The sequence below is a fragment of the Parasteatoda tepidariorum genome, chromosome 5, assembly GCF_982258835.1.
Source record: "Parasteatoda tepidariorum strain Cologne lab strain chromosome 5, Ptep-v5.0, whole genome shotgun sequence".
In the NCBI taxonomy this organism is placed as follows: domain Eukaryota; kingdom Metazoa; phylum Arthropoda; class Arachnida; order Araneae; family Theridiidae; genus Parasteatoda; species Parasteatoda tepidariorum.
In genome coordinates this window covers 60,927,709-60,953,652 of record NC_141759.1, presented here as the reverse complement: position 1 = coordinate 60,953,652, position 25,944 = coordinate 60,927,709, and the positions used below count along the sequence as shown (strand labels likewise).

Here is a 25,944-nt window from a genome sequence, read left to right as displayed (position 1 = left end):
CAGCTATGATGGATAAATTTAGTATAGTGGCAGACTTATTTTAGAGATTGTCATTGGTTTGAAGTAGGGATACTGCAGAGATATTTCAAACACGTATTTCGGAACTTTATTGTGAAACATTTTTAAAGTTGAACAAAAGTAACATGGCCACACTTAAAAATACATTAATTAAATCAACGTAAAATATTAAACGGCTGTTAAACTGTCAAAAAGGCTATCAACAAACATTTTAACATTCGATATTTCTCTTAAAAACTTAAATTGTAAGAAATATGGTTAAAAGTGAAGTTTCAAATTGCAGATATAAAAAGATCACTTTTTGAAACATCATAATCATTGCTGAAACTCCTTTATTTAACTTGATTTTATAACCATTGCATTTAATGAACTGCACAAATATTGCCTGTACCTTAAAGAAATTTATTTTCCTAATGATTGCAGCTATGATGGATAAATTTAGTATAGTGGCAGACTTATTTTAGAGATTGTCATTGGTTTGAAGTAGGGATACTGCAGAGATATTTCAAACACGTATTTCGGAACTTTATTGTGAAACATTTTTAAAGTTGAACAAAAGTAACATGGCCACACTTAAAAATACATTAATTAAATCAACGTAAAATATTAAACGGCTGTTAAACTGTCAAAAAGGCTATCAACAAACATTTTAACATTCGATATCTCTCTTAAAAACTTAAACTGTAAGAAATGTGGTAAAAAGTAAAATTTCAAATTGCAGATACAAAAAGATCACTTTTTGAAACATCATAATCATTGCTGAAACTCCTTTATTTAACTTGATTTTATAACCATTGCATTTAATGAACTGCACAAATATTGCCTGTACCTTAAAGAAATTTATTTTCCTAATGATTGCAGCTATGATGGATAAATTTAGTATAGTGGCAGACTTATTTTAGAGATTGTCATTGGTTTGAAGTAGGGATACTGCAGAGATATTTCAAACACGTATTTCGGAACTTTATTGTGAAACATTTTTAAAGTTGAACAAAACTAACATGGCCACACTTAAAAATACATTAATTAAATCAACGTAAAATATTAAACGGCTGTTAAACTGTCAAAAAGGCTATCAACAAACATTTTAACATTCGATATCTCTCTTAAAAACTTAAACTGTAAGAAATGTGGTTAAAAGTAAAATTTCAAATTGCAGATACAAAAAGATCACTTTTTGAAACCATCATAATCATTGCTGAAACTCCTTTATTTAACTTGATTTTATAACCATTGCATTTAAAAAAGTGCACGAATGTTGCATGTAACTTTAAGAAATTCTTTTTCCTAATGATTGCAGGTCTGGTGGACGAATTTGTTAAAGTGACAGATTTATTTTAAAAATTGGCATTGAGTTGAAGCAGTGATACTACACAGATATTTCAGACAAATATTTCTTGACTTTATTGTTGAGCCTTTTTAAAGTTGAACAAAACTAATATGGCCATGCTTAAAAACATTTTAAGTCAACGTAAAATTTTAAACAGCTGCATCTCTTTTTAGAGATATGAAGTAAGTTTCTTATAAGGCATCCATTACATACATTTTTGTAACTATAATTAATGGTCGAACTGAGGAGCAGTTAAAAATCCAGAAACCATCCAGTTCTAACGCCAAGAAGTTCAAATTTTCAGTGAATGTATTGTTGATAAAGGAAATTTAAAAGCATTGGAAGAGATTCAAAGTTGGCGAGTTATGAATAGATAATATATCCAAAAATAAAGCCAACCCCGCATTATTAATGTTAAATTTTAAATAATTTGGCTATGCGTAAAACATCAAAAAGATTGTTAGAATTTAATATAACCCTGTAATCGAAACACTTCTGTGGTTAGAGAAATTAAGCAGCTTATAGAAGAATAAAATAAAAATTAGGTTTTGATATTCGGTTTAATAGATATAATGAGTGCATTGAATTAAAATGTTAGCTGTCACATTAATTGTTTAAAAAAGAATAAATGTATTTATATCACTTTTTATAAAAAGAAAGTGATAAATATTAAATAATTGATTTAATTTAATTATAACAGAATTAAGAATAATTTAAAATTCAAATTTATGAAATAAGACTAACATTGTAAAAGCTAGGATGTATGAAATGCCTATAAAGGCCTTATAGCAGCAATCTATTTTGTGTGCCTATTCATATAAACATTGCAATTGCACATTAAAGACACTTGTTTTTCAAATCATTGTAGTAAATCGTTAATCAGACCAGGTAAACAAAATTAGTTTATCCCGATGTATCTTGAAATAACAGTCATAGAGGGGTTTCAGCAATGATTAGGAAAGAAAAACCCATCATTTAGTTTCACTAAATATTATGAAAAAAGTATCATAAATATGCTCTAAATGAATTATATAAAAGATTTATTTAAAACGAAATATACACTCTGTGTAATTAGAATTAAGGTTACGCTATTTCCACACTTTTCCTCTCTCCATTACCATGGTTAAGGAAAATCTTGCTTTCTTCCGTTTCAGTAAGAAATGGATATAAACTGACGGGAAGAAAAGCGGGATTTTTGAGTAACATGCACTACAAAAAATTGATACTTAACTATCACGAATGTTTCTTCGTTTTTATCGAAACCTCTTACTGGTTTATGCTTCGATCAAATATTTCGTCAAAGTCACGAAGTAACTATTGTCGCATCTGCGAGGGAGCGAATTTCATCAGAATTAAAGATATATTTCGTCATCCCACTTTTTTTCAAAAGTAGTGGGCACCTTATGGACATTAATAGGCACCTATTGGGTGGATCAGCAATGCAGGAAGGACATATCAAGCAAAGCGATAAATTATCCCTATGCCCGAAGCGAGGTTCAAACCCGCATTCCTGCCAACATTCACTCTTTTCGAGAATGAACTTTCCAAGTGGCAGTAAAACAATTACCGAAAAACTATCTTCTTCAATAATATATTTATATTTTAATTTGGTTGAATTTTCTATCGTAAGAAATAATATGCTTTTATATATTGGTTGTAATTATTTATATGTAGTGGTAGTCAAACTGATTTAAAATTATTATTATAACTCAAAAAGTTTATTGAAATAACATGAATTTCTCTAGCACTTTAAATATGAAAATAAAATCTTCCGGGAAAACCGAAAGAGTTGGCAGCTATGAACCCGGAATATTCCAGATAAGAGGCCAAGTCCTTGACCTCCATACTGCCGGTCGGCTGAATTCGTCACTTTATTCGGATGGTTTAATCTTCATTTTTAGTTTCATTATTCTAGGTAACAATCTCCCACGATGCACTACGATGAAGTTTCAAGTTGAGGAAACATTTTTGTCATATATTTTAGAGTTCGCGTTTCGTCACAAATCACGTGATTTCGTGACGAACTGATTCTGAAAATTAATGAAATACTGCTCAATTATTGCTGAATCATCAAAAATGAAGATTTCTTTTCTGCGAGTGCGATAGTGCAGAGGGGAAAGGTGTGGAGAGTGGTGAATTGTGATGCCCATTCTATTTGTTAAGAGTATAGCTAAATGTAATATGTATCGTATTCTACCTTTCACTCTTAGAATACATTTAACAGTAAATGGCACTCCAAGAAGTGGTTTTTCTTCTGAAAGCTGTTCAATGGAAAATTCTCCTGATTCAATAAGATCATCCACTCTTCTTGCCTCTATAATTGCGTTATCGAAATTGTCCTGAACTACTGCATTGATATAAGGTTCTACTTCAACTATACGATTAATATAGGTTTGAATAACTTCCTCAGATTTCAGCTAAAATATTTAAAACTTTCCATAAAAAATTTGCACAAAAATAAGTCACTACAATACAAATTGCATAAATAATTCTTTTCAAGTTTTGGAATAATCAGCTGAATTTGATTTTTGAAACCGATAACTTGTGCACTGTACGCAAATTATACATCGTTGAACACAAATTAATAATGAATAAAATATACAAATTATGTTGTAATTAATAATGAATAAAATATACAATACAAATTTTACTATTCTCTTTTATTTCAGTCACAAAGCCCAAAATTTGAATACAACAGATTGTTAGGATTCTAATAAGTAATCTTTAAAAAATAAAACGCATTTAAGTAGTTGTATCAACCGATTTCTCCCAAATTTTATGTATCTTGAATTAACTTGATAGGATTTGGAGCAAAGTACCTGCCCGCGAAGCGGGCATCTCACTTCTTCATCTGGTTGTTATGATGATAGTTGTGACTTGTGGCATGGGTAAATTTTATGTATCGTATTTTATGTTTGGTAATAAAATTTTTATTCCTTATAATCTAATGGTTTCACCCGATATTGAAAATAATAAAAAAAAATATTAATAATCACTTAAAGTAAAATTTTTAGAGGATGTAAAGAATAAATATTCTTTATGTCCTGTTAGAGTACCCGTTGGATTGGGTACTATACCATGGAACTTTTACTGTATATAGAAACATTCTTTGATTTCATTATAAAGTTTCAGAGATACAATATAAAATTAAGAGAAAAATTAACATGAAAGGCATAAACTAGAGATGTACCAGGTGCAAACATTTTTCTGGGTCCGGGTTCGTCCCGGTAAAATCATCTGGCCGGTTCGCGAATTTCCAATCCAGTGGCCTGTTTGAAAATTCACCCAATCCCCTGTTTGACATTTTGTTAAATGAAAATAAAATGAAAAAAAAAAATTAAAGAAAAAAGGATCACAAAATTGCTTTTAGTAGAGTGTATTTTTATAACGCAAGAAGATGAAGATTTTTTATAACTTGTTAGTCTTATTTATCATAACTAAATTTTAAAAAAAATATTAATCGATTCAAATTTTATTTTTAGATTATTAAAAAAAATGCCTGAAAGCAGATCTAAATACGATTCGAAATGAAAAAAATTGTGATTGCCGCAAGGCGATCACAGGCTACCCATTGGCAAAATGGTAGTTGTCTAATTTTTTCTGGAATAGAAACTTTATTGTGTTCTCATCTTGGACATCTTTAACTGTTAATCCTGGACTGCTAGATACATAATTTCGCAGACATATTTAAATGCAGCTCAGACACATTCTGTGTAAATTCATTTGATGACGGAATAGATGATTCTATAGCCGTAATTTATAGCCGTCATAGTAAATTTGAATCCCAAAAAATAAAGTAACTTCGAACAACAAACAAGGGGATAATTTACTTTCATGAAAAACTCTATGGTTCGGATAATTGGGAGAACGGGAACTTTAAGCCAGTCTGGTTGAAAATTGAATTTATTGATCTAATGAGTCAGAAACACGCTTTCTAGTAAAAATTTAGTATCAGGTTACCGATTTTACATTTTATAACCGTCATTGAACAGTCTATCCAATTTTGAGTTTACGATACTGATGTTCAACTCCATAACCTTGCAATTTTAAGCCGAATCCATGCGAAAAAGGAACTCCTGTATCAAGTATTGGAAGAAATTTGCCTTCGTGGAGGACTTTTTGATGAACTTAACCCACATTTGTGTTACATGGAGAGGAAAACCAAAAAAACTTCCCATGGTTAACCTGGCGGTAAATGGACTTTTACCCATGATCCGTCAACCTACTGAGGATATTTTGCGTCAGCACTGCGGTTGGTGTGAGCCGGATGCGGAATTCGTATCGACCAGCCATCGTTGAGATTCGAACTCGGTTCACCTCATTGGAAGGCGAACGCTCTATCCCCTGAGCCATCGCGACTCTTACTACTTCTTTGAAAATAACATTTAAGACAAAAAACAAAGGACATTAGCGTATCGTATCATAAGCTGAAATGTATTGCCACCTTCTTCTACCACGCTCATCATTGTGGAGAAGTAAGACCACTCAGTATTCATGCATGTTTATTAATTTAATTCATGCATGCTTATTTTCAGTAAAAACGTAAATCAACTTATAATACTGAAAATATAATTAAATATTTCCAAATGTTGAGACATGCAAAAGTAACGATGCTTTTTTTTAAAAAAAATCAAAAACTATCTTCAAAAATTAATTTAGGAATTTAAGTGAAAGCAATTGTCAACATGTACTTTTATTTACTAGGAAATCAATTTCTTGCCATATTTTTATTATTAATAGAATTTGAACATTAATGTGTCATTTAAGAGGATACCATACCACACGGGATAAACTTTTCATCGCAAATTTTCCTTCACCTCCTTAACCGATTTAAAATTTGAAATATATATAAAAAAAATGATTTCAGACAGATCTAAAGTAAGCCGTGAAGTTTTAAATACTGAAAATATATTTTTAAATTATCAAAATGAAAATAAATTTTACGGAGAAGATAACTTAGGATTAAGCAATGGAGAAGTTCTCTTCCAATAATTTGTTTGCATTTTCATAATTTGAATTTTTTTAAGCAATTAAAACTTCATGGCTTGCTCTACGTTTGACAGAACTCACTTTTTTTTTAAATTTTTGAATTAGCAATGAAGTCGAAGACTCCCCGAGTAATGAATGCGGACTAGTGCACGTCAAATCTGTCGGGTCACAAAGTCTTCCATATTCCTATATAAAATCAATATCTCTGGTGGTACTGAATCGGAGACTGATCGTTTTCTGGTTCAGATCAAAATTACGAACTGCGAACGAATGAATGGATGTATGAATAAACCCGCCCTATAAACGAGTGTGACGTATGGGTGAGGCAGAAGTCGAATTATTGGACATAGATGGCGCCACTGAATTAACATGGTTCAATGGTTCCGAAGGCTAATTTATAATTCAACGGCCTTTAAAGTCTCGCTCTCTTTTTTGGAGATTTTCCTCTTGACTGTAATTGATAATAAATAATGTGTTATGCTTTTAAAATGTGTTGCCAAAACTTAAAAACAAGCCAAATAACAAGTTTTTTTTTTACTTAACAGAGAATATCAAACAGAAAAACGGGTAGTTAAAAGCAGCTGGATTAGAAAATCGCACCCCGTTCGATTCAGTTTTATTATTTGTTCGGGAAGGTTTTAACTTACCTTTCCTTCCCTAATTTCTTTAGCTAATTGATTTGCAGATTTAAGGAGCAACTGGTTCCTTGCTGGTGGTACTGATTTTTGCTCTCCCCAGAATACAATAGTCAAAACAATTCGAAATGTATAGGCGATTATATAGAGGAGGGTCCTCTTTAGCCACCATGTAATTTCACTCATATCAGTCACCTAGTGGCATAATAAATTATATGATGAAATACATAGTCAGTTAAATCATTGGTATGAGTGTTTATAAGTGAATCATGATAATATTGTAAACATTTTAATATCAAATTTTCAACTGTACGAGGGTTGCTATTTATATTTCTGGCCTAATAATGAAAAAGCAAATATGTAGGATCGAAGTTGGTTTTATTGTTTTTCAAAATATTCTCCATGATGATCAATACACTTTTGCATGCGTTTGAACCAATTTTCAAAGCACCTTTTCCAGTCCGATTGAGGTAACTCCAAAGCATGCGTTTTGAATGTATCAACCGCTTCTTCGGAGTCGAAAATCGTTGTCCACGAAATTTATTTTTGATGTGTGGGAATAAGAAAAAGTCATTGGGTGCCAAATCAGGGCTGTACGGAGAATGACCCATCAGTTCGATCTTTCGCTCCGTCAGAAATGCCTTTGTTTGAGTCGATGTGTGAGAGCTCGCATTGTCATGATGAAGAATGATTCGCCTGTTCTTCTGCTTTTTTCGAATTTCTCCGATGACTTCTGGCAAACAAATGGTCTTGTACCATTCAGAATTGACCGTCCTGCGTTGCTCTAACGCCACTGTTGCCACATGACCGTTAATGCCGAAGAAACAGGCAATCATTTGTTTCGATGTGCTTCTTCCTCGAACAACTTTTGTTGGTTTTGCCTCATTTTGGAAGACCCATACAGTTGATTGCTGTTTTGTTTCCGGCTCATATGCATAGATCTATGATTCGTCACCTGTGTAGATGTTATACACAGCCTTTGATGTACCTTGAACGTATTTTTCCAACATTTCCTTGCACCAATCGACACGAGCCTTTTTTTTAGCGTTTGTCAGATTATGCGGGATCCAACGCGAACAAATTTTTTTTACGCTCAAATGTTCATGCAATATTTTATTGATGCTAGTCATACTAATGTCCAAAGACGCCTCTATCTCACGGTATGTCACATGACGATCTTGCTTAATCAGTTCACGCACAGCATCGATCTTTTCAGGCACAACAACGGATTTTGGACGACCTGCATGGGATTCGTCCTGGATCGAACATCGACCACGATTAAATTCGTTATACCAATTTTTTACAGTGCTGCAGAATGGCGCTTTATCGCTGAATAAAGAATTAAGTTTATCGAAGCACTCTTGTCTTGACAATCCACGTCGAAAGTTATGAAAAATAATGGCACGAAAATGTTTACGATTCAATTCCATTTTTTGAAAGGGAAGAACTTTTCAATTTACTGTCAACAACACAAATGAAGCTATAATGGTAAATCGTCTGCTGAATTTATGTTTAAAAATATCAAACTTTCGATTAAAATCGTCTTCGGTCGCCTAGCAACACTTACTGTTGTCAAGGCCTGAAATATAAATAGCAACCCTTGTATATCGCACAAAATTTAAATAAAACTTGCTTAAATTACAAAAAGATAACTCTTGCAGATCTTGCATGTGGAGATCTAACTCTAAAACAAGATAACAACTCTCTTAATTCTAGAACTATCTTAATTTGAGTTATTGGAACAGTGTAATGACTCTAGCATTAAGCTATCAAAGTTTCGATTTCAACTTAAATTGCAACTTTGTACTCAAAATTCTTTAACGCAATATCTTTTAAGCGTCATACATCATTGAAATTGAGAGCTGTTTGTTTCGCTTTTTTTATGTAATAACAATGCTATGCAAAGTGTTTCGAATGCAATGTAATAACAAGCAAGATGGAAGAAGTTATGAAGTAAAACCATCAATGATTGCGTGAACATGTTCCTCAATTACAACATTTAATTATCTTTTCGTTAAGTTCTTTTCCTCTTAAAATTTTTCCTCTATTTGAAAAGTTAATTGTTTTAGGTAGCACAATGATTAACCTACAACACCTTTAAAGCTATTTATAACACCCTTTAATGTTAATTTTACTTTTTGCGTACTTCGACATAACTCGAGAACTTTTAAAGCGAATTCAAAAGTTTTAGCACACTTTTAGAATTTGTTTATCCAACAATAATTCTTGGCAAAAATTCAAATTTAGTAAATATTTATTATTCTATATTATATTATAAAATAATTGTGAAAAATATTTTAAATTGTATGGTATACCAGTTTTTACATTATTTTTAAGTTTGTAATTTTGCATTGCAAAGCACAAAATCCGCACGAAATCGGTTGAACACAGTCTTTGAAAAATTGAATTTTAAAGAAGTCGTATGTTAAAAAAAATTCTTATCTCAAAGGAAATTAATAGTTTTAAATGGTAATCATTTTATATAAAGAATTAGAATGAACCTCAACAGGTTTTATAGATTTGCTTAATATACAAATTAAATGTGAATAAATAATGTAGAAAGTTTAGGAATTGAGCACAGGTACATTGTGCTTACAACTTTCATGACTTCAGTCTTTAACACCTTGGGGACGGGTGATTCAGAAAATCATTCTCACAAAATCAGGACGTAATTGAATAAAAAAGCGGTAACTTAATCTGTAGTCGTTTCTAATTTGACAGACCTACTTTGCTTTTATTTTAATTAATGTTATTTTAATCATATATATAATCAATGTTAATTCAAAGTATAACTAAATAGTTTCATTTTGAACAAAGTAATGGTGAATTAAATTAATCAAACAATTATAACTCCGTCCACAATTAAGCTGCTAAAGAATTACTTTGATTACCAGTTTTATCTTTTTACCCTGGTTGATACGGTTTTCTGCTGGCTCATATTTGTGACAGTCGGCGCAAAAGTGCTAATTTTGTCTATTTGACTTTGTTATCAGTTTTAAGTAATAGTCATATGTTAAAATAAATTTTTATAGTGGTTAAATAAACCGATTGTTAAATTTACGTGAAATAATTGAAATATTTTTTTTTTACAGTAACAATTATATTCTTCAAAAACTTCTAGCATGGATCTGGTTTGAAACTTTTCACTTTCCACCTAGATATCAACTTAACCCAGTTTGAGGATGAAATCTCTTAGTTAGACTAAAGAATATGTGACTATAATCAAATCATTTAAAGTACGCGTTTGGAAAAGTACAGAACGTTAAAAAAGGAAAGAAAAACAACAGACAACCCCGAATAACTTTTGATCTAATGATCGGATCTTCACGTTCTAGGACTCAAAAATAATGGTATGAGAGAGTTACCTTAAATATGCGAATTAATTAGTAACGGAATCAGACACAAAAACATATTTTCTCTGATTATACGTAACCTTTTTTCGACGGATTCAGATTTCTGACTACCCCAACCCTCCCCAAAAAGTCGCATTTTTATATATATATATATATATATATATATATATATAAGTTCAAAATGAAGAATAAAACAAAGAAAATTAATAGACATATGAAAAAAAAAGGGGGGTGGGAAATAATAAGTAAAAAAACAAACAAACAACAAACAATATTTTATTTAAAAAAAAAAAAAAAAAAAAAAAAAAAAATGTTAATAAAAAACCGGAAAAAAAGCCGGAAAAAAAAGATATAATCTTTTCTTCAGCCCACACGATTATATCCGCAAAACAGAGTGCTTTCTGATATTGTATCAATAAAGCCAAAGCAAAATATATTAATACAATAGTGTGAGGAGCATTCAAAAAAAAATTTTTTTTATAAATTAACAACATAAAAATAGATCATAAAAAGTAAATATAACATGTAAAAACAGATAATAAAATAAAATAAAAAGAAAAAATAAAATAAAAAGAAAAACATTAAAAAGGGGGGACTATAAAGCGAGGAGCAAAATCATAACAACTTACATGGACAGTTATTTTTCAAGAATGATTTTAAAATGTTTTCGCAGAAAGATTGCCAGATTACAAAATATGAAAACAAAAGATGAAAACAAAAGCGCAAATTGAGTGTAACAAAAGGGTTCTAAAGTGTCGTTCTTACTGCACTGCTGAAGTGATTTGTTATTCTGAGTTTTGATTTGTTAGTTACCAAGGATGGGCCCGAAATGGATGTGCACAAGGTAATATTATACTGGATAATTTTAAAAATTGATCATAAATAGTTTTAGAAGATAGATGTTTAATTAAGAAAAAATATAAAATAGAAAAGAGAAACATAAATTACCTGCTTTGCAAATAATTTTAGCCGTGGATTTGCACGATATGGATTAGTACATAGAAAAATTATTTAAATTATCAAAGAAAAAATTTTAATAGATAATTTTTAACACGGATTTGCCCGAAATGGATTTGCACATGGAAAAATTAACAAAGAAAAAATTTTAGCAGATAATTTTAACCACGGATTTGCCCGAAATGGATTTGCACATGGAATTGTATAAATTAATAAAGAAATTTTTAGCAAACAATTTATCCACGGATTTGCCCGAAATGGATTTGCACATAGAAAAACTGTATAGATTAACAAGGGAAATTATTTAGCAAAGGAATTTTTAGTAAATAATTCTAACCACGGATTTGCCCGAAATGGATTTGCACATGGAAAAATTACATAAATTAACAAAGAAATTATTTAGTAAATAATTTTGGCAATGAAATTTGGCCTAAAATGGATTTGCACATGGGAAAATCATAAAAATTAACAAAAAAATGTTTAGAAAATATATCCACCAAAATATACGATTAATTCAATGATTTTATATAAAATTTTATTACATTAGTTGGGTATCCATTGTTTTTTATCAGATTTTGAAAGAGTTTATCGATTTGTATTTTGGATAAATAAATATTACTACATATTCTTTTAATTCTGTTCATTTCATTAAAAGTGGTATTTAAATAGATGCTCCTAGAAACATTAGAATTCCAAGTAACTAGTTTATTAATATTAAAATTAAAATCATTTCTTTTATCGTATAAATCAACAAAGCAGATATTTTCAACTTTCATAATACCCAAATCCAAAAAATTGAAATTAATATTATCATCATTATATTATCATATATAATGATGATATATATGATAATATAATTGAAATTAATATTATCATATATATATATATATATATATATATATCTGATATATATATATATATATATATATATATATATATATATATATCTGATATATATATATATATATATATATATATATATATATATATATCTGATATATATATATATATGGTGAATTTTATGGTGAATTTGCGAACGTAAGTTTCAGAATGTATCGAAACATGTGGATGCTATTTGCTAATCATCTTTATCCAAAGAAAACCATGTAACGTAAATATCTAGCAAAATGAAGCAATTTTTTAAACAATGAATCATACAATATGCAACATATTATTTCAATATCTTATTCTTAAACATAACATATTTCAATGTTTTTTAAATGCCACTAAACATTCAGCAATTCATTGAGTTATAGAAAAAAGAAATCGTAAATTACAGAAAACCTTGTGAATGTGCATTAGAATTACTATACAATCTACATTTTATTTTTCATGCACTTTTTTTTTCTTCAAACTTTCATGCCTAGAAGACTCGATTAAAGCTGCAAAAATCATTATCCCTAAAATTTTGTATATAGCTATTATAAGTTATGTTAATTTGATTTTAGTATGAAATCTTCGAATAAACATAGCAAAAATAGCATAATCTAAATAATATCAGATAAAAAGTTCATGTATTTAAATTCTGAAAACTTATAAATCGATTCAAATTTTCTTTTCCAAAGAGATTAAAATAATTTTTTATTTTATTTATTTATTTTTTTTTTTTTTTTTTTGCTTTTTGGACATAAATGAACTTAAAAATTGTCTATTGCCTAGAAACTTCGAGGTGTTTTCTATTAACTATTAATTAAACCTCTCAGAGCAATCACAAAACATTATTTCAATTTTTTTGCAGTCAGAAATTGGTTGCCTAGCAACCTAGTAAAATTAAGCGTTTCTCTTTTGAATCAGCCAAGGGTTATCTTAAAATATTTATTTGCGCAGGCGACTTTTTTTGGCGGTTTTCTGGACTATCGCCAAATATATAAACCTTTATTGCAACCCAATTTACGACCCAATTGTTTTAAAATTTTGTCTACCCCCCCCCTAATTCAAGTGTCTAGATTCCAAATATGTAAAAAAAAAATATATGTTTATTCAGAGAAAGTACGTTTTTGTGTCTGATTTCGTAACTTAATTAATAGTTAGCACTAATTAATTAGCATATTTGAGGTCACCCCCAGGAACCATTAAGATTGACACTTAGTTCGTGAAAATCGGATCATTAGAACGAAAGTTATTCAGGGTGATATCTTTTTTTTTTGCGGACTGTTATGTTTACAATTTTGGTGCACTTTCAGAAGTCTTTAACTTCAGCCTTAGCTTTTGTCAATTAGAGTGCATTATCAGTTTTTAATTAAAGTCATATGTGAAAATAAATTTTCATAGTGGTAAGTGTAGTGTATCTACCACTATAAAAATGTTATTCCAATTTACAGTATATGAGACTAGTTAACTCGATTTTAAGGAAGGGTATCTTTTCATAAATAAAGTTTGACATTGTCGAACACAACTCGCACCACATTGGTGACTTTTGGACCTGGTGTGAACACGCCTACCTTGGTAGAAACGCCCACTACGATTTGAACACGCCAACTTCGATGGATGGTTCACATTGACAGTTGTCTTGTGACTGCGACATTATCGACCTCCTCGCCTTGTTGCCACTCAGTCTCGATCACACACAACATATTCACTCGACTGCATAAGGCAACACAGGAGCGACCATGAACTTAATACAGCACTCAAAAGTACGGTGATCTTAATACAGCTCTCTCGGCTTCTCACAAAATACCAATGAATCAACAAGTGGTACCCGTTCATCGAATTCTATCACAGATATAATTCTGGTGGGGGAGTACTGTACTGTATCTACCACTACAAAAATGTAATTCCAATTTACTAATATATAAGACTTGTGAACTCGATTCTAAGCAGGTTGACATTGTAGATATCTACTCTCCCCACAGTAACTAATTCCTGTTGCTAAATTTACATGAAATAATTTAAATGATTTTGACGATAACAATTACATACCTGCCAACATTCACTCTTTGCGAGAATAGATTTTCCAAGTGGTAGTAAAACAATTACCTAAAAACTATCTTCCTCAAAAATTTATTTATATTTTAATCAGGTTGAAATTTGCTATCGTAAGGACTAATATGCTTTTATATATTTGTTGTAATTATTTATATGTAGTGGTGGTCAAACTCATTTATAATTATTATTATATTTCAAAAGGATTAGCGGAATAACATGAATTTCGCTACCACTTTAAATATGGAAATAAAATCTTCCGCAAAAAACCGAAGAGTTGGCAGTTATGCAATTATATTCCTCTAAAATTGATATGGGTTGAAGCAATGTACTTTTTTTCTCATTCTACCTAGATATCAACTTAACCCAGTATGAGGACGAAATTTCTTTGTTAAACTAAGAAATATATGACTATAATCAGATAATTTAAAAATCACATTTGGAGAAATACGAAACGCTAAAAAAAGGAAAGAAAAACTTACAACTCTGAATAACTTTTGATCTAATGATCGATCTTCACATTCTAGCACTCAGTCATAATGATATGACAGGGCAACCATAAATTTGCGAATTAATTAGTAATGAAATCAGACACAAAAAAAATACTTTCTCTGATTAAGCATAACCTTTTTATCAACGGATTCGGATTTTTGACAACCCCCACCCTCCCCAAAAAGCCGCATTTTTTAAAACTCGATTTCTCAGGAGCTATCAAACAGATTTCGATCAGATCTTGTATTATGGCGTGTAAAAATACAATCTTTAAGACTATGTAAAATATTTTATATCGTACAATTCAATATTTTTCGACAATTACTAAATATAATCATGAAAAATAACAGATATCTACTAAAATTTATATTTTGCATATTTCTTTTTTATATATATATATATATATATATATATATATATATATATATATATATATATATATATATATATATATATATATATATATATATATATATATATATATATATATATATATATATATATATATATATATATATATATATATATATATATATATATATATATATATATATATATATATATATATATATATATATATATATATATATATATATATATATATATATCGAAATAAATTCATTAATAGGACTTACATATGTGTCTAAATGAATAAGTTTTTTAAACATGGTACCATAATTACCTCTAAACTTTCACTTTAGATGATATCCGACAAATAAATCATGATCAAAGGATGTTATGCCTAAAAAATTGATCGGAAACATGAGTAACCAATTAAAAACTAGCATTCTGATCCCATGGCAGTCGAATACTCAGTACAACAAAGATAATTACGCCCAACTCTTTAAAAGAGTCTCCTCGAGTTAATTACAATAACGTTGTTTTTCATCTGATACTTAGAATTTTTAATATGTATTTGAGGAAAAACTACTTAAAATGTAATATACTAAAGTAAAAATAACTTAAATTTCTTTACTTTTCAAAAGATGTTTTTAATATAACGGAGTATCTCTATTTCTTGATAGTAACTACTTATTCTGACACGATAAAGGAAGAACCAATTAAAGATAATACTCTTGTTCTTCAAATTAGAATGATCGTGTAATAAGAAACTACAGTATAAGAAACTATAACGTATATTTGCTTGAGCGTGGGTGTAGGGGGCTCTCGTTCGGGCAATTTGTTAGTTGGTAGTTACGGATAGTTAAGTAATTGGTCAAGCAGATTCGAAATATATAGTTTTTTTTTAAAGTCACTTTCGATTTTTCTTGTGGTATTTCATGGCTCGAACAGGACCTCCAGGGCGTACCGTTCAGTTTAATTTCTGATATATCGTCGAATAAAAACTTCCATTATTTGTTATGCTTCGCTTTAATTAAAATTTTAAAAGAAATGTTTTGGTTTTATAGAAGTTTTGTTTAATTTATCACATTAGTTTCCACCCACAAACACTGCTTTTTGGTGTTCGTAGAAAAATGTAAATCTTCATAGAAAGTGTTTTCTTCGTAGAAAATGTATTTTTTTTTTTTTTTTTGTAATTTTTCTTCCATGTGGATTTTTTTTTAAATATCAGGCTGAAATTCTTTATTATCGAGAGGTAATAAGACATTAGAAGCTTTAGAAATTTAAGCAACTAAACTAATTTTTGAAAAAAAATTCCTTTTTCTTTTTTTGAAAAAATATTTGGCTTGACAAATACAAACCTTTAATACACAAAAATTGCGCTTTATTTGGTTTTTCACATTATTTCATCATAAAATTGTCACCAATTACTGGGAACAATTTTATCAGCCATTTCTTTTTTTTTGGTGCAGCTTGCATTTCTGTACTCATAAAAAGAGGCCCTGTAATCTCCTCATTACATACCTGCCAACTTTTACGCATTTGGCGTAAAATTTAATTTCCATATTTAAAGTGGTAGTAAAATGTATGTTTTCTATATATTCCTTCCATTTATAAACCTAATTTAAAATCTTTTTGACCACCACTATTTTTAAAAACTTTAAGCATATATATTACTATGAAATATTGTCGTATTAGTCCACATAAGCTTTATTCAAAAACAGCATATATTTTGGCCTAAAATTGCAATTTGAATTCGAATTTACTACCACTGGGGAAAAGCATCCGCGAAAGGATTAAAAGTTGGCAGGTATGTCATTATGTTCATAACCGGTAAAATTACATTTAATTAGTGGAATAGAAAATTTAAGAAACAAATTATTTTTATTAAAAATGAATATGTTTAAGAATTTTATAAAATATGTTTGTAAAACTGAAATATATTTATAAAACTATATACTAGCGAAATTAAACCCTTAAAAGTTTCAAACAGACTCTGAAGACATTAGTCCCCAGTTTTAAAAATTTCCCTGGTTGTGTCCATTTCAATATGAAAATCTTAATTTTAACGAAACACAAACACATAGTAAAGTTTATTTTTATTTTTTGATCATGCAATACAAATACAAAAAAATATTCACTTCGAAATAAATTCTTCCTTAGAATACGTTAGTATCAGAAATACATTTTTCTCTTATAGTTAGTGCGCAAGAGAAGTGGCCACGTAACAAGATGCCAAAGTAAAATTCAAAAAACTAAAGGCATATACAATACCCTACAATACTGGAAAAAATTCTTCTGTTTTTGATCTTCTTACACATTTCTCAGTCTCTTCAATTCCTCAATCTCTTGGAGTTTCTTCTTCTTTTTAAATTTAAAGGTGTTTGGAACATGTGATTTCTCATTTTAAATTTGTAGGTGTTTGGAACATGTGATTTCTCATATTTATCAAAAAAGTTTAAGGCTTAAAGAGGGTTGAGGGACTGGCAGTAAATTACAGAGCTATTGTTTTGAATATTTTCTGCTAGAAAATCTAACAATTAGCTAGTAACTTGCATTGCTTATTTTGGATGTTACATGCTCAGTTTAAATTTTCATAGCAATATAGACATTTTTATATAAAAGAAACTAAACTTTTACCTTACGTTTTCTAACTATTTTCAAATATATTCAGTATAGAGCAATTTTTATTTAATAACACAAGAATATCATTTTGAACTTTGAAAGAAATCAGTTAAAATTAGCTCAAGATAATTTAAATTCGCCTATTTCTACTGCGCATGCGCGGAAAACAATTGAAAGCAGTCAGTTGAAAACATGTTGTGAATCATAAATTATTTTAGTGTGTTTTATTTTTGTGAATATTATTTGGTAATTTATGATAAAAGTCCAAATTGAATATCTTGAATTTTGAAAGGCAGCTCTGAAAGAGTTTTCCACAAGCGTTTCGTTTTGTACCGTAAAACAAGAGTTATTAGAAATTACGCATGCAGTATTCCTTATTCCATCACATATTGCTGTCTGATCAATTATTATAGGGTAGTATCATTTGTTATTAAATTTTGTTTTATAATACAAAATAAAATTTTTGCGAAGAGTTTCTCTTCATTCAGAGTTTTCTTTTAAAAAACATGAAACTCTTTTAAAGTTATAGTAAGATTACTATTAACTAACTCGTATACTAAAGTTATAGTAAGATCACTAGTTGTCATGGAGTTGTTAGAAATTCGGTAAGTTCGTAAGGCAAAAAAATATTTTTTTAATGAAAATGTCTATATGTTTATGGATATTTAAGCTAGATATGCCTTTATTGCAAATAATAACCAAAGTAATTGATTCAGGTTACAAGCTTATTGCTACATAGGATTTTCAAAACACTCTTTTTTCGTTCATAATTTACTTCCTGTCTCTCTCTCTCAGACCTCTTTAATAAGTATGAGAAATACCATGACCTAAACATCTCGAAAGTTTCTCTAATATATCAAAAGATACTTACTAAGACGGATTTGATAAATATAAAAAATCACATGACAAAAATATCTCTAAATTGATTAAATAATTCTTTGGTATTTTTTTAGAAATTGAAAAAATAGTCAAAAACTTCAAGTGTCTTTTTTTATCATTGTTGGATAGTGTATTTTCCTATAAATGACTAGATCTGGACTTCAATAAGAAAAATCATAAAATTGTAAATAACAATTTTTATTAATTAATATGACTTAGATGTAAATCATGAAAGTAACAATCTATCAAGGTGTAAAAGTTTGAGTTCTTTTTTCAAAAAAAGAAGCACAAATAATCAATAAGCTCAATTGTTTATATAAAAGGGATCTCGTAATTTATTTTATAAGCAAAACACAATATCAACGTAATAGAGCAGTGTTTATCTACCTCCACCCGATTTACACAAATGACCGGCAAAATACTTCAATGATTTATTGCGGACCGGTAGTTTAGATTATTAGCATAATTTTACAAATACAGAACTGTCTTTGATATAAATAAAAATATTTTGAGCCTAAACCTATGTATACATAAAGTTTACATTAGTTCTTATACAATTATAAATACGCGGAATGACACCGGAACATGTGCAGGCTGTTTAAAAAGAATGATATTGTTTAAAAATAACATTTAACTCATTTACTTTAATAAAAAGAAATGTTAGTTTGACGAAAATAATTACTTGTCCTTTTCTTTTTTAATTAGTATTATGCAAAACTCTTTCTCAAAGGAAAATTTTAAAAAACCCACAGTTCACGAGCCTTAAATACAAAGGCTGACTTTAATTTTAAACTATACAATTTTGCCAAAAAAGAGTTGCTTAGATTCAATTATATAGAACATTTTAAAATGCACTGAAATGGTGAGACTTCCAACTTAGAAAAAGGAAAATAAATTATTAAAATTAAAAATGCTTATTTTTAAAATTTTCTTTTTAAAATGCTTCATATGTTCAATATTTATTTGAAAGAAGTTGTTCACGTTCATTTTAACTCCGCAAATTACCTTTAAAAGTTATTTGACTTTGGAGGAATCCATCCCCCAAACACTTTTTCCAGTTCTGCAGCACAAGCTATGGTAAGTGGATCATTATTCATTCCACCTATGATTTGCATACCATATGGTAAGCCTTCTTTGTTTATTCCAAGAGGACACTGAGTTGCTGGATGACCAGTAAAATCGAAAGTTCCAGTATAGGCCCAACTCAAAGGAAGACTTGTTGACATTTCATAATGGTAAGGAGCTGGAACAGGATGAGTTGGATAGATGAAAATGGCATTTTCGTCGTCAAGAAGCTCGTCCAATTCCTTTCTCAATTTCCCAAGAATAATTTCATACTTTTTTTGTGAAGTGGGATTGTTTCCGATAATAAATCTGGAAAGCAACTTGTTCCCCATTATCCAAAGTAACGGAGGAAAAGAAAATGTCGATTTTCCAAATAGCAACTTTAAATGCTCTAGAGGTAAGTTTATATGATCAACTTTACCTAATGTTATGAAATTGACTATGTTTGAAAGTGGTGCTATAGCACGACTAATTCCAGTTTCAATAGTTCTTTCTATTAGAGGAATTTCCACTTTCTTTGCAGCTACGTCGTATTTTTTAGTGAAATGAGAAATAGCCTGAAAAGTGAAAATAGATAATAATTAACTACCTTTTAAAAAAAAACTATAGAATTAAGTTGTAAGAAATAATTAAATAAAACTCGATAAGAGATAATTAAATAAAACTATAAAAGTCATAAAAATGATAATTTGTGTGCTCCACTTAATTTAAAGGATCTCTTTATAATTTACAGTACAGTGCAATATGGGGTGAAAAAACATTAAACATTTTGCCTTTTTTTAAGTAAAAAATATAAGGAAATCTATTATTGTTGAATAATTTTATTTGCATCTCCTCTTAATAATTTTATTTATTTATGATTGAGATGTTCAGAAATTGAATTTAACAATTCCATGATGAACGCATCAATTTTCATAATTCATTTTGTTCCAAAACCTTATGCAATTCTCGGGTTGAGAGCCGTTCAATCACCTCCCGTTCTGCCCCATCGTGTCGACCCAATCTAGTACGCAAAAATACACTTTTTAAGCAACAAAAATGGTAGTTTTTTTTCTTATGTATCCATTTATTATAGAAAAACAAGAAGCACTAAAACAGAATTTCATAAAATTCTGACTGTTTGAGGGATAAGCCTCAATTATTTAAATTTTTTCATCATAAGAAAATGAAAACGTCAATGCTGTCATTTAGGAAAACAATACAAAAAAAAATTCTTGCTGCTTATGAAACTTTAGTTTAAGACTAGATCTTGCAGATCACTTATGGGAATGTGACCCTAAAATTATAAAACAAAAAATTAGTCATAATATTCTAATCAATTCAAATGAAACTTTTATTTAATTTGCTTGTAGGATGCTGTCGTGCTGAAATGCGCTTAACATAGTTCCTAACATTCTAAAACTAAATGATTATCTCAATCTTTTGTCAATAAATAAAAATAATTAATATAATCAATAATCTTTTTGTACCATAAACTTGAATTGAGTGCAGAATAAAATCAAATTTTAGAGATTCCCTCTACATCTGCTTTACACATTAACATAGAATTCGAAAACCGTTACATGGTTGCTAAATGTTTTGATTTTATTAAAATCGTTATTATTTCTCACACTTTCTTCTCCACCAACACATTTAAATGTGTAAGGCTAAGAAAAAGAACCTTGGCAATAAATTAAATCCAGTAATAATTTACGGATTCCTTAACTTTCCTTGGAGAAAACTGTTCTAACGTATACATGACTCTGGCATTTTTGATTTCTTAGTGAACGGAGGTTTCCTGTAGGACTTGCCCTGTAACGTATCAAGCTATATAAATAACAATTCAGTTTCTTATAAAAAAGAAACTTTTATTCACAAACAACACTAACAGTAACAAATATGAAATACTCGTAACGGGATAGTTAAAATCTTGTAAAACAAACTAGAAAAACCCGTAACGGATTATAAGAAAACTCAAATTCCAAAACAAAACTAATCTCTTAAAAACCAACAACTCACAAGGGAAACTAGGGAAGTGTGACTCGCCAATTTTGAAATAAACTAGTGGGATGTATGCCTTATGAGGAATAATTTTAGGGGGCAACATTCGTTTCGGCCCATAGAAGGTCCTGCGAGAGATAAAAAATAATTCAATGCATAGAAAAATCGGTATTTTATTACTTCAATGCAGACTATTAGTTATTGTAATTGTCTCATACTCCAATTAATTTTGTGGTACTTTCACGGACTATATAATGCATATTTATTGTCAAAATTGATTTCGAAAATTTTATATATCTGTAGTTTATCAGAAAAACCTGTTAGGTTAATTTAAAAAAAAAAAATTCCAAATTAATTGGAGTATGTGATTGCAAATCAATTAATTAATAATTAATTAACAATTGATTAATAATTAATTAACAATTAATTAATTCTCTGAATGATTTATTAATTAGTAAATTAATTAATCATCAAATTAATTACAAATTAATCGGATTATGAGACAATTACAATAACTAATAGTATGCATTGAAGTAATAAAATACTGATTTTTCTATATATTGAATTATTTTTTATCTCTCACAGGACCTTCTATGGGTCGAAACGGATGTTAATTAATTTATTACTTAGCAAATTAATTAATTATCCAATTAATTACAAATTAATTGGAGTATGAGACAATTACAATATCTAATAGTCTGCATTGAAGTAATAAAATACCGATTTTTCTATATATGGAATTAATTTTTATTTCTCACGGTTCTCACGGGACCTTCTATGGGCCGAAACGAATGTTGCCCCCTAAAATTATTCCTCATAAGGTATACATCCCACTAGTTTATTTCAAAATTGGCGAGTCACACTTCCCTAGTTTCCCTTGTCAGTTGTTCTAAAAATGTCTCATTTGGTCGTAAAAATTATCACAAGCGACTAGGGACAGGACGATTCCATAATACAAACGGACTTAGAAAATTTAGAAGGGGGAAAATGAGCTCGATATCGGGAAAACGTTGCTGGTGAGCAAAATATCGCCTTATTTTAGCGCCAACATTAGAAGTCAAATTTTGGCAGGATTTTCTGAAAAAAAAATTTAACTAGGGCCATCAAAAAAGAAAGAATTGATTATTAGGCTTTACAGAGAAGACAGTCAGATTTGATTTTTTTTTAATCTTCAAAGAACGTTTTTGATGCAGAGAGGTACGTACCTCAGTACTGTTGACAATTATCTGTCGCTGTTGCAGCAATTCCGTACATGTTGGAGGAGCGTGAGGGGGGGGGGAGATCGTGAAAAGAATTCCGTGTATAAACGGGGCAGTGGCACTTGACCTTAAAAAAACACCAGTGTAGGGCAAATTTATACCGGGCAGTGGCACTTAACTAGACCTTGTATATATTTCAGACATTTACCAAAAGTCTAGTCAACTAGACCTAGTATAAGTGCCACTACCCGGTATACCCTGCACTGATGTTTTTTTTAAGGTCAAGTGCCATTGCCCGGTATATATTTGCCCAGCATACCCTACACTGATGTTTTTTTTTAAGGTTCAGTGCCATTGCCCGGTATACCGTACGCTGACTTTTTTTAAGGTCAAGTGCCATTGCCCGGTATATATTTGCCCGGTATACCCTACACTGATGTTTTTTTAAGGTCAAACCATTGCCCGGTATACCCTACACTGATGTTTTTTTAAGGTCAAGTGCCATTTCCCGGTATATATATTTGCCCGGTATACGCTACACTGATGTTTTTTTTAAGTCAAGTGCCATTGCCCGGTATACCCTACACTGATGTTTCTTTAAGGTCAAGTGCCATTGCCCGGTATAATTCTCACATTTCATACTTTGCCTAAAAACATCCAGCATTCTATACAATGCCGGCGTTTCATAATTTTCCGGTCACATACATATATTAAGATCTAACTAACTTTAAAGTAAAAAAAGTTTAAAAGCAAAACAAAGATAACAATAATAAAAACAAAGACATAACGAAGAAATTCAACATATAACATATTTTATGCGAGTTCGAAAATGACAGCAAACGTCGCAAAAAATAAACATAAAAACAAAGGCGAACGGTGACGGTAAACCTCTGAAATTTAGCCAATACGCCAAGGAAGCAAACAAAAAAATTTCCAATATTCTCAGTGTAATTACCCTCTTTCCCTATTTTTACTCTTCCGACGAAACTCGAAGTTTTTAACATTATGGAATCGTCCTTCCCCTAGTCGCTTGTAAATTATCGCTTGCTTTTATTTTTCTTTCTTTATCTCTTAATGTGTTTATTTTATTTTATTCATGCTTTTGCTATCCCGTTATTTTTTTAATATTTTTACTTTTATTCATGCTTTTACTAACCAATTATTTTTTAATATTTTTAGACTTCATAGCCCCATCAGTTAAACCCTCTGGGACGCCGGGATAGGGTTGGTAGGGCACTGGGCCATGTCCAAGATGTCGTGTGCTCGATCCCCGCTGGCCGAAGACTCTCTGTGTAGTAAATGGGGACTGATGCACGTTAAATCTGTCGGGTCACAAAGACCTCTATTTGATTCTTTTTGAAAACCATTTATGATTTTTAATAAATAATTGCATATCTTCGCCACTTTGAAGACAATAGAATAATTGGACTAACGAATGATAATATTTCCTACGTTCATATTTCTTCAAGCACCGTTTCACACCAACTACCAATTTTTCTTCTACCTATCAATTTATCTTCAACATATTAATCATCACCATCAGGATAAATATTCTACTAATACTGTCTTCCTCGACCTCTTTCCACAAACTAATAGTTTTTTTTATAATAAATGCCTTTAAACATCAATGTTGTCCTTTGAATTTATGCCAATATATCCTCATAGACATATATATCTTATTATCTTATATTTCCTCCAAAAGCTAGACATAGTAAATAGTGATTTTACATTTTTATTTCACTGTAAGAATCATTAATAAATAACCTAACATTTTATTCCTTCATTCTTTTTCAAGCTAAATAATTTATAAATAAGTTTATAATTTCTTTAAGTTTTTTTCACCTCTAAAAGAAATAATTTTATGATTAAGAATGAAATTGTTTTAACTTATTTGCATGAGCAGAGCTACTGAATTTAGTTACAAAAGAATTTCTTTGAATATGATCAGTAAAATCTTGTATTAATTTTACTTTACTTTTCTACCCATTTTTAATAGTTGACTAACTAAGAGGCTCTTATCATCCATCTAAGTTTGAGTTCGTGCTGAAGAAGATATCAAAGTTATAAGCAGGTGCAGTCTATTTTAAACATTTGTCTATATCACATTCAACTTGTAGCATATAACTTTTACAATGTAGTGTTGAAATTATTATTTTTAGTAGCTGTTGTAACTCTTACTATTACTAAGGATAATAGTTCTCCCCTCTACCTCTTTTATTTTACTCATTACTCAATTAAATATGTTTACTTTGTTAACTTCTATTTTAATCTCTTAAGTATATTTCTCTTTGTAAGCTATAAGCTAATTCTTTCATTTTGATATCTTCGGTTTTAGCGGGTTGTCGTGTTACCGAAGCGGGGGAGCCATCCCCTCTGCAGAGGATCAAAATTGTGATGGCATGTCTTCGGATTCATCCTCAGGGATGTTTCCCTGACCGTCGCCATTAGCCCATTGTGCAGCTCTAGTGCGACGTAAATGAACTACGTACGAACGTACGCTTCCAGAATTTTCAAGATGTCAACAAACGAAAATGTCCGTTAAAACGATTTTCTAATATTTTCTTTCTGGAACTCTCCTAAGTTTGCAGGAGGGTTTTTTCTCTTTATGGATATTGAGAGAGAAAACAAATTGCAATTTATATGTAACAGTTAACTTCGCTTATAGCTTACAGTTATAGCATGGGCAGACGTTGCATTGTTCGTAATACACACATCATGCTTAGTAACGATGATTCTCAATAGTTGGTAACTTATTAGACAAATCTTATGCAGCATTGATCATGATACAAACTTTGCACATTGGTGTAACTTGTGAAACCTTTATTCAAATTAAAGTACTTGAAATTTCAGTTTTAAGGAAATTGTTCGGATTCCTTAATTGGTATTCTGCTAAAGGAATCAGTTTCTCTTAATCGGGTCCTGTAAGAAATGCTGGATTGGGTGATGAATGTCGCTACGTCAATATTATAATGACAAACCATGTTCTAGGTTAATAACCGGGAAAAATTGAACTTGAAATAGGGAATAAGAGGATTAACAGAAAGAGTTAACGAAAAATAGAACATTACCAATTAATTATTTCCTGATTAAATATTTTACATAGTCTATAAGTTTCTAGGGTGTGGTTTCGTAGTCTAGGGAGTTGTTTTTAAATGCTT

The 25,944-nt window shown here is 30.0% G+C and overlaps 2 protein-coding genes across 4 annotated transcripts in view; both read right to left on the bottom strand.

Moving 5' to 3' along the window:
- The window catches only part of LOC107450964 (fatty-acid amide hydrolase 2-A), a 30,976-nt gene extending 15,461 nt beyond the window's left edge, over positions 1-15,515 (bottom strand). Inside the window, exons 1-3 of one of the 3 annotated variants that reach the window (XM_087164050.1) lie at positions 15,379-15,515; positions 6,985-7,167; positions 3,546-3,765 (exon numbers count right to left, since the gene is read on the bottom strand). In XM_087164050.1, the coding sequence (XP_087020176.1) occupies positions 3,546-3,765; positions 6,985-7,158 (394 nt within the window). In that variant the 5' untranslated portion in view covers positions 7,159-7,167; positions 15,379-15,515. Of the gene's footprint in view, positions 1-3,545; positions 3,766-6,984; positions 7,168-8,614; positions 8,745-15,331 lie in introns of those variants that run through there. The other 2 variants (XM_087164049.1, XM_087164051.1) reach the window with 2 other exon arrangements.
- A 1,607-nt stretch (positions 15,516-17,122) lies between these two features.
- Positions 17,123-25,944, bottom strand: part of LOC107450969 (fatty-acid amide hydrolase 2) — a 29,716-nt gene continuing 20,894 nt past the window's right edge. The window contains exon 8 of the mRNA XM_087164052.1: positions 17,123-20,164. Within this exon, the coding sequence (XP_087020178.1) occupies positions 19,550-20,164 (615 nt within the window). The 3' untranslated portion in view covers positions 17,123-19,549. The remainder of the gene's footprint in view (positions 20,165-25,944) is intronic.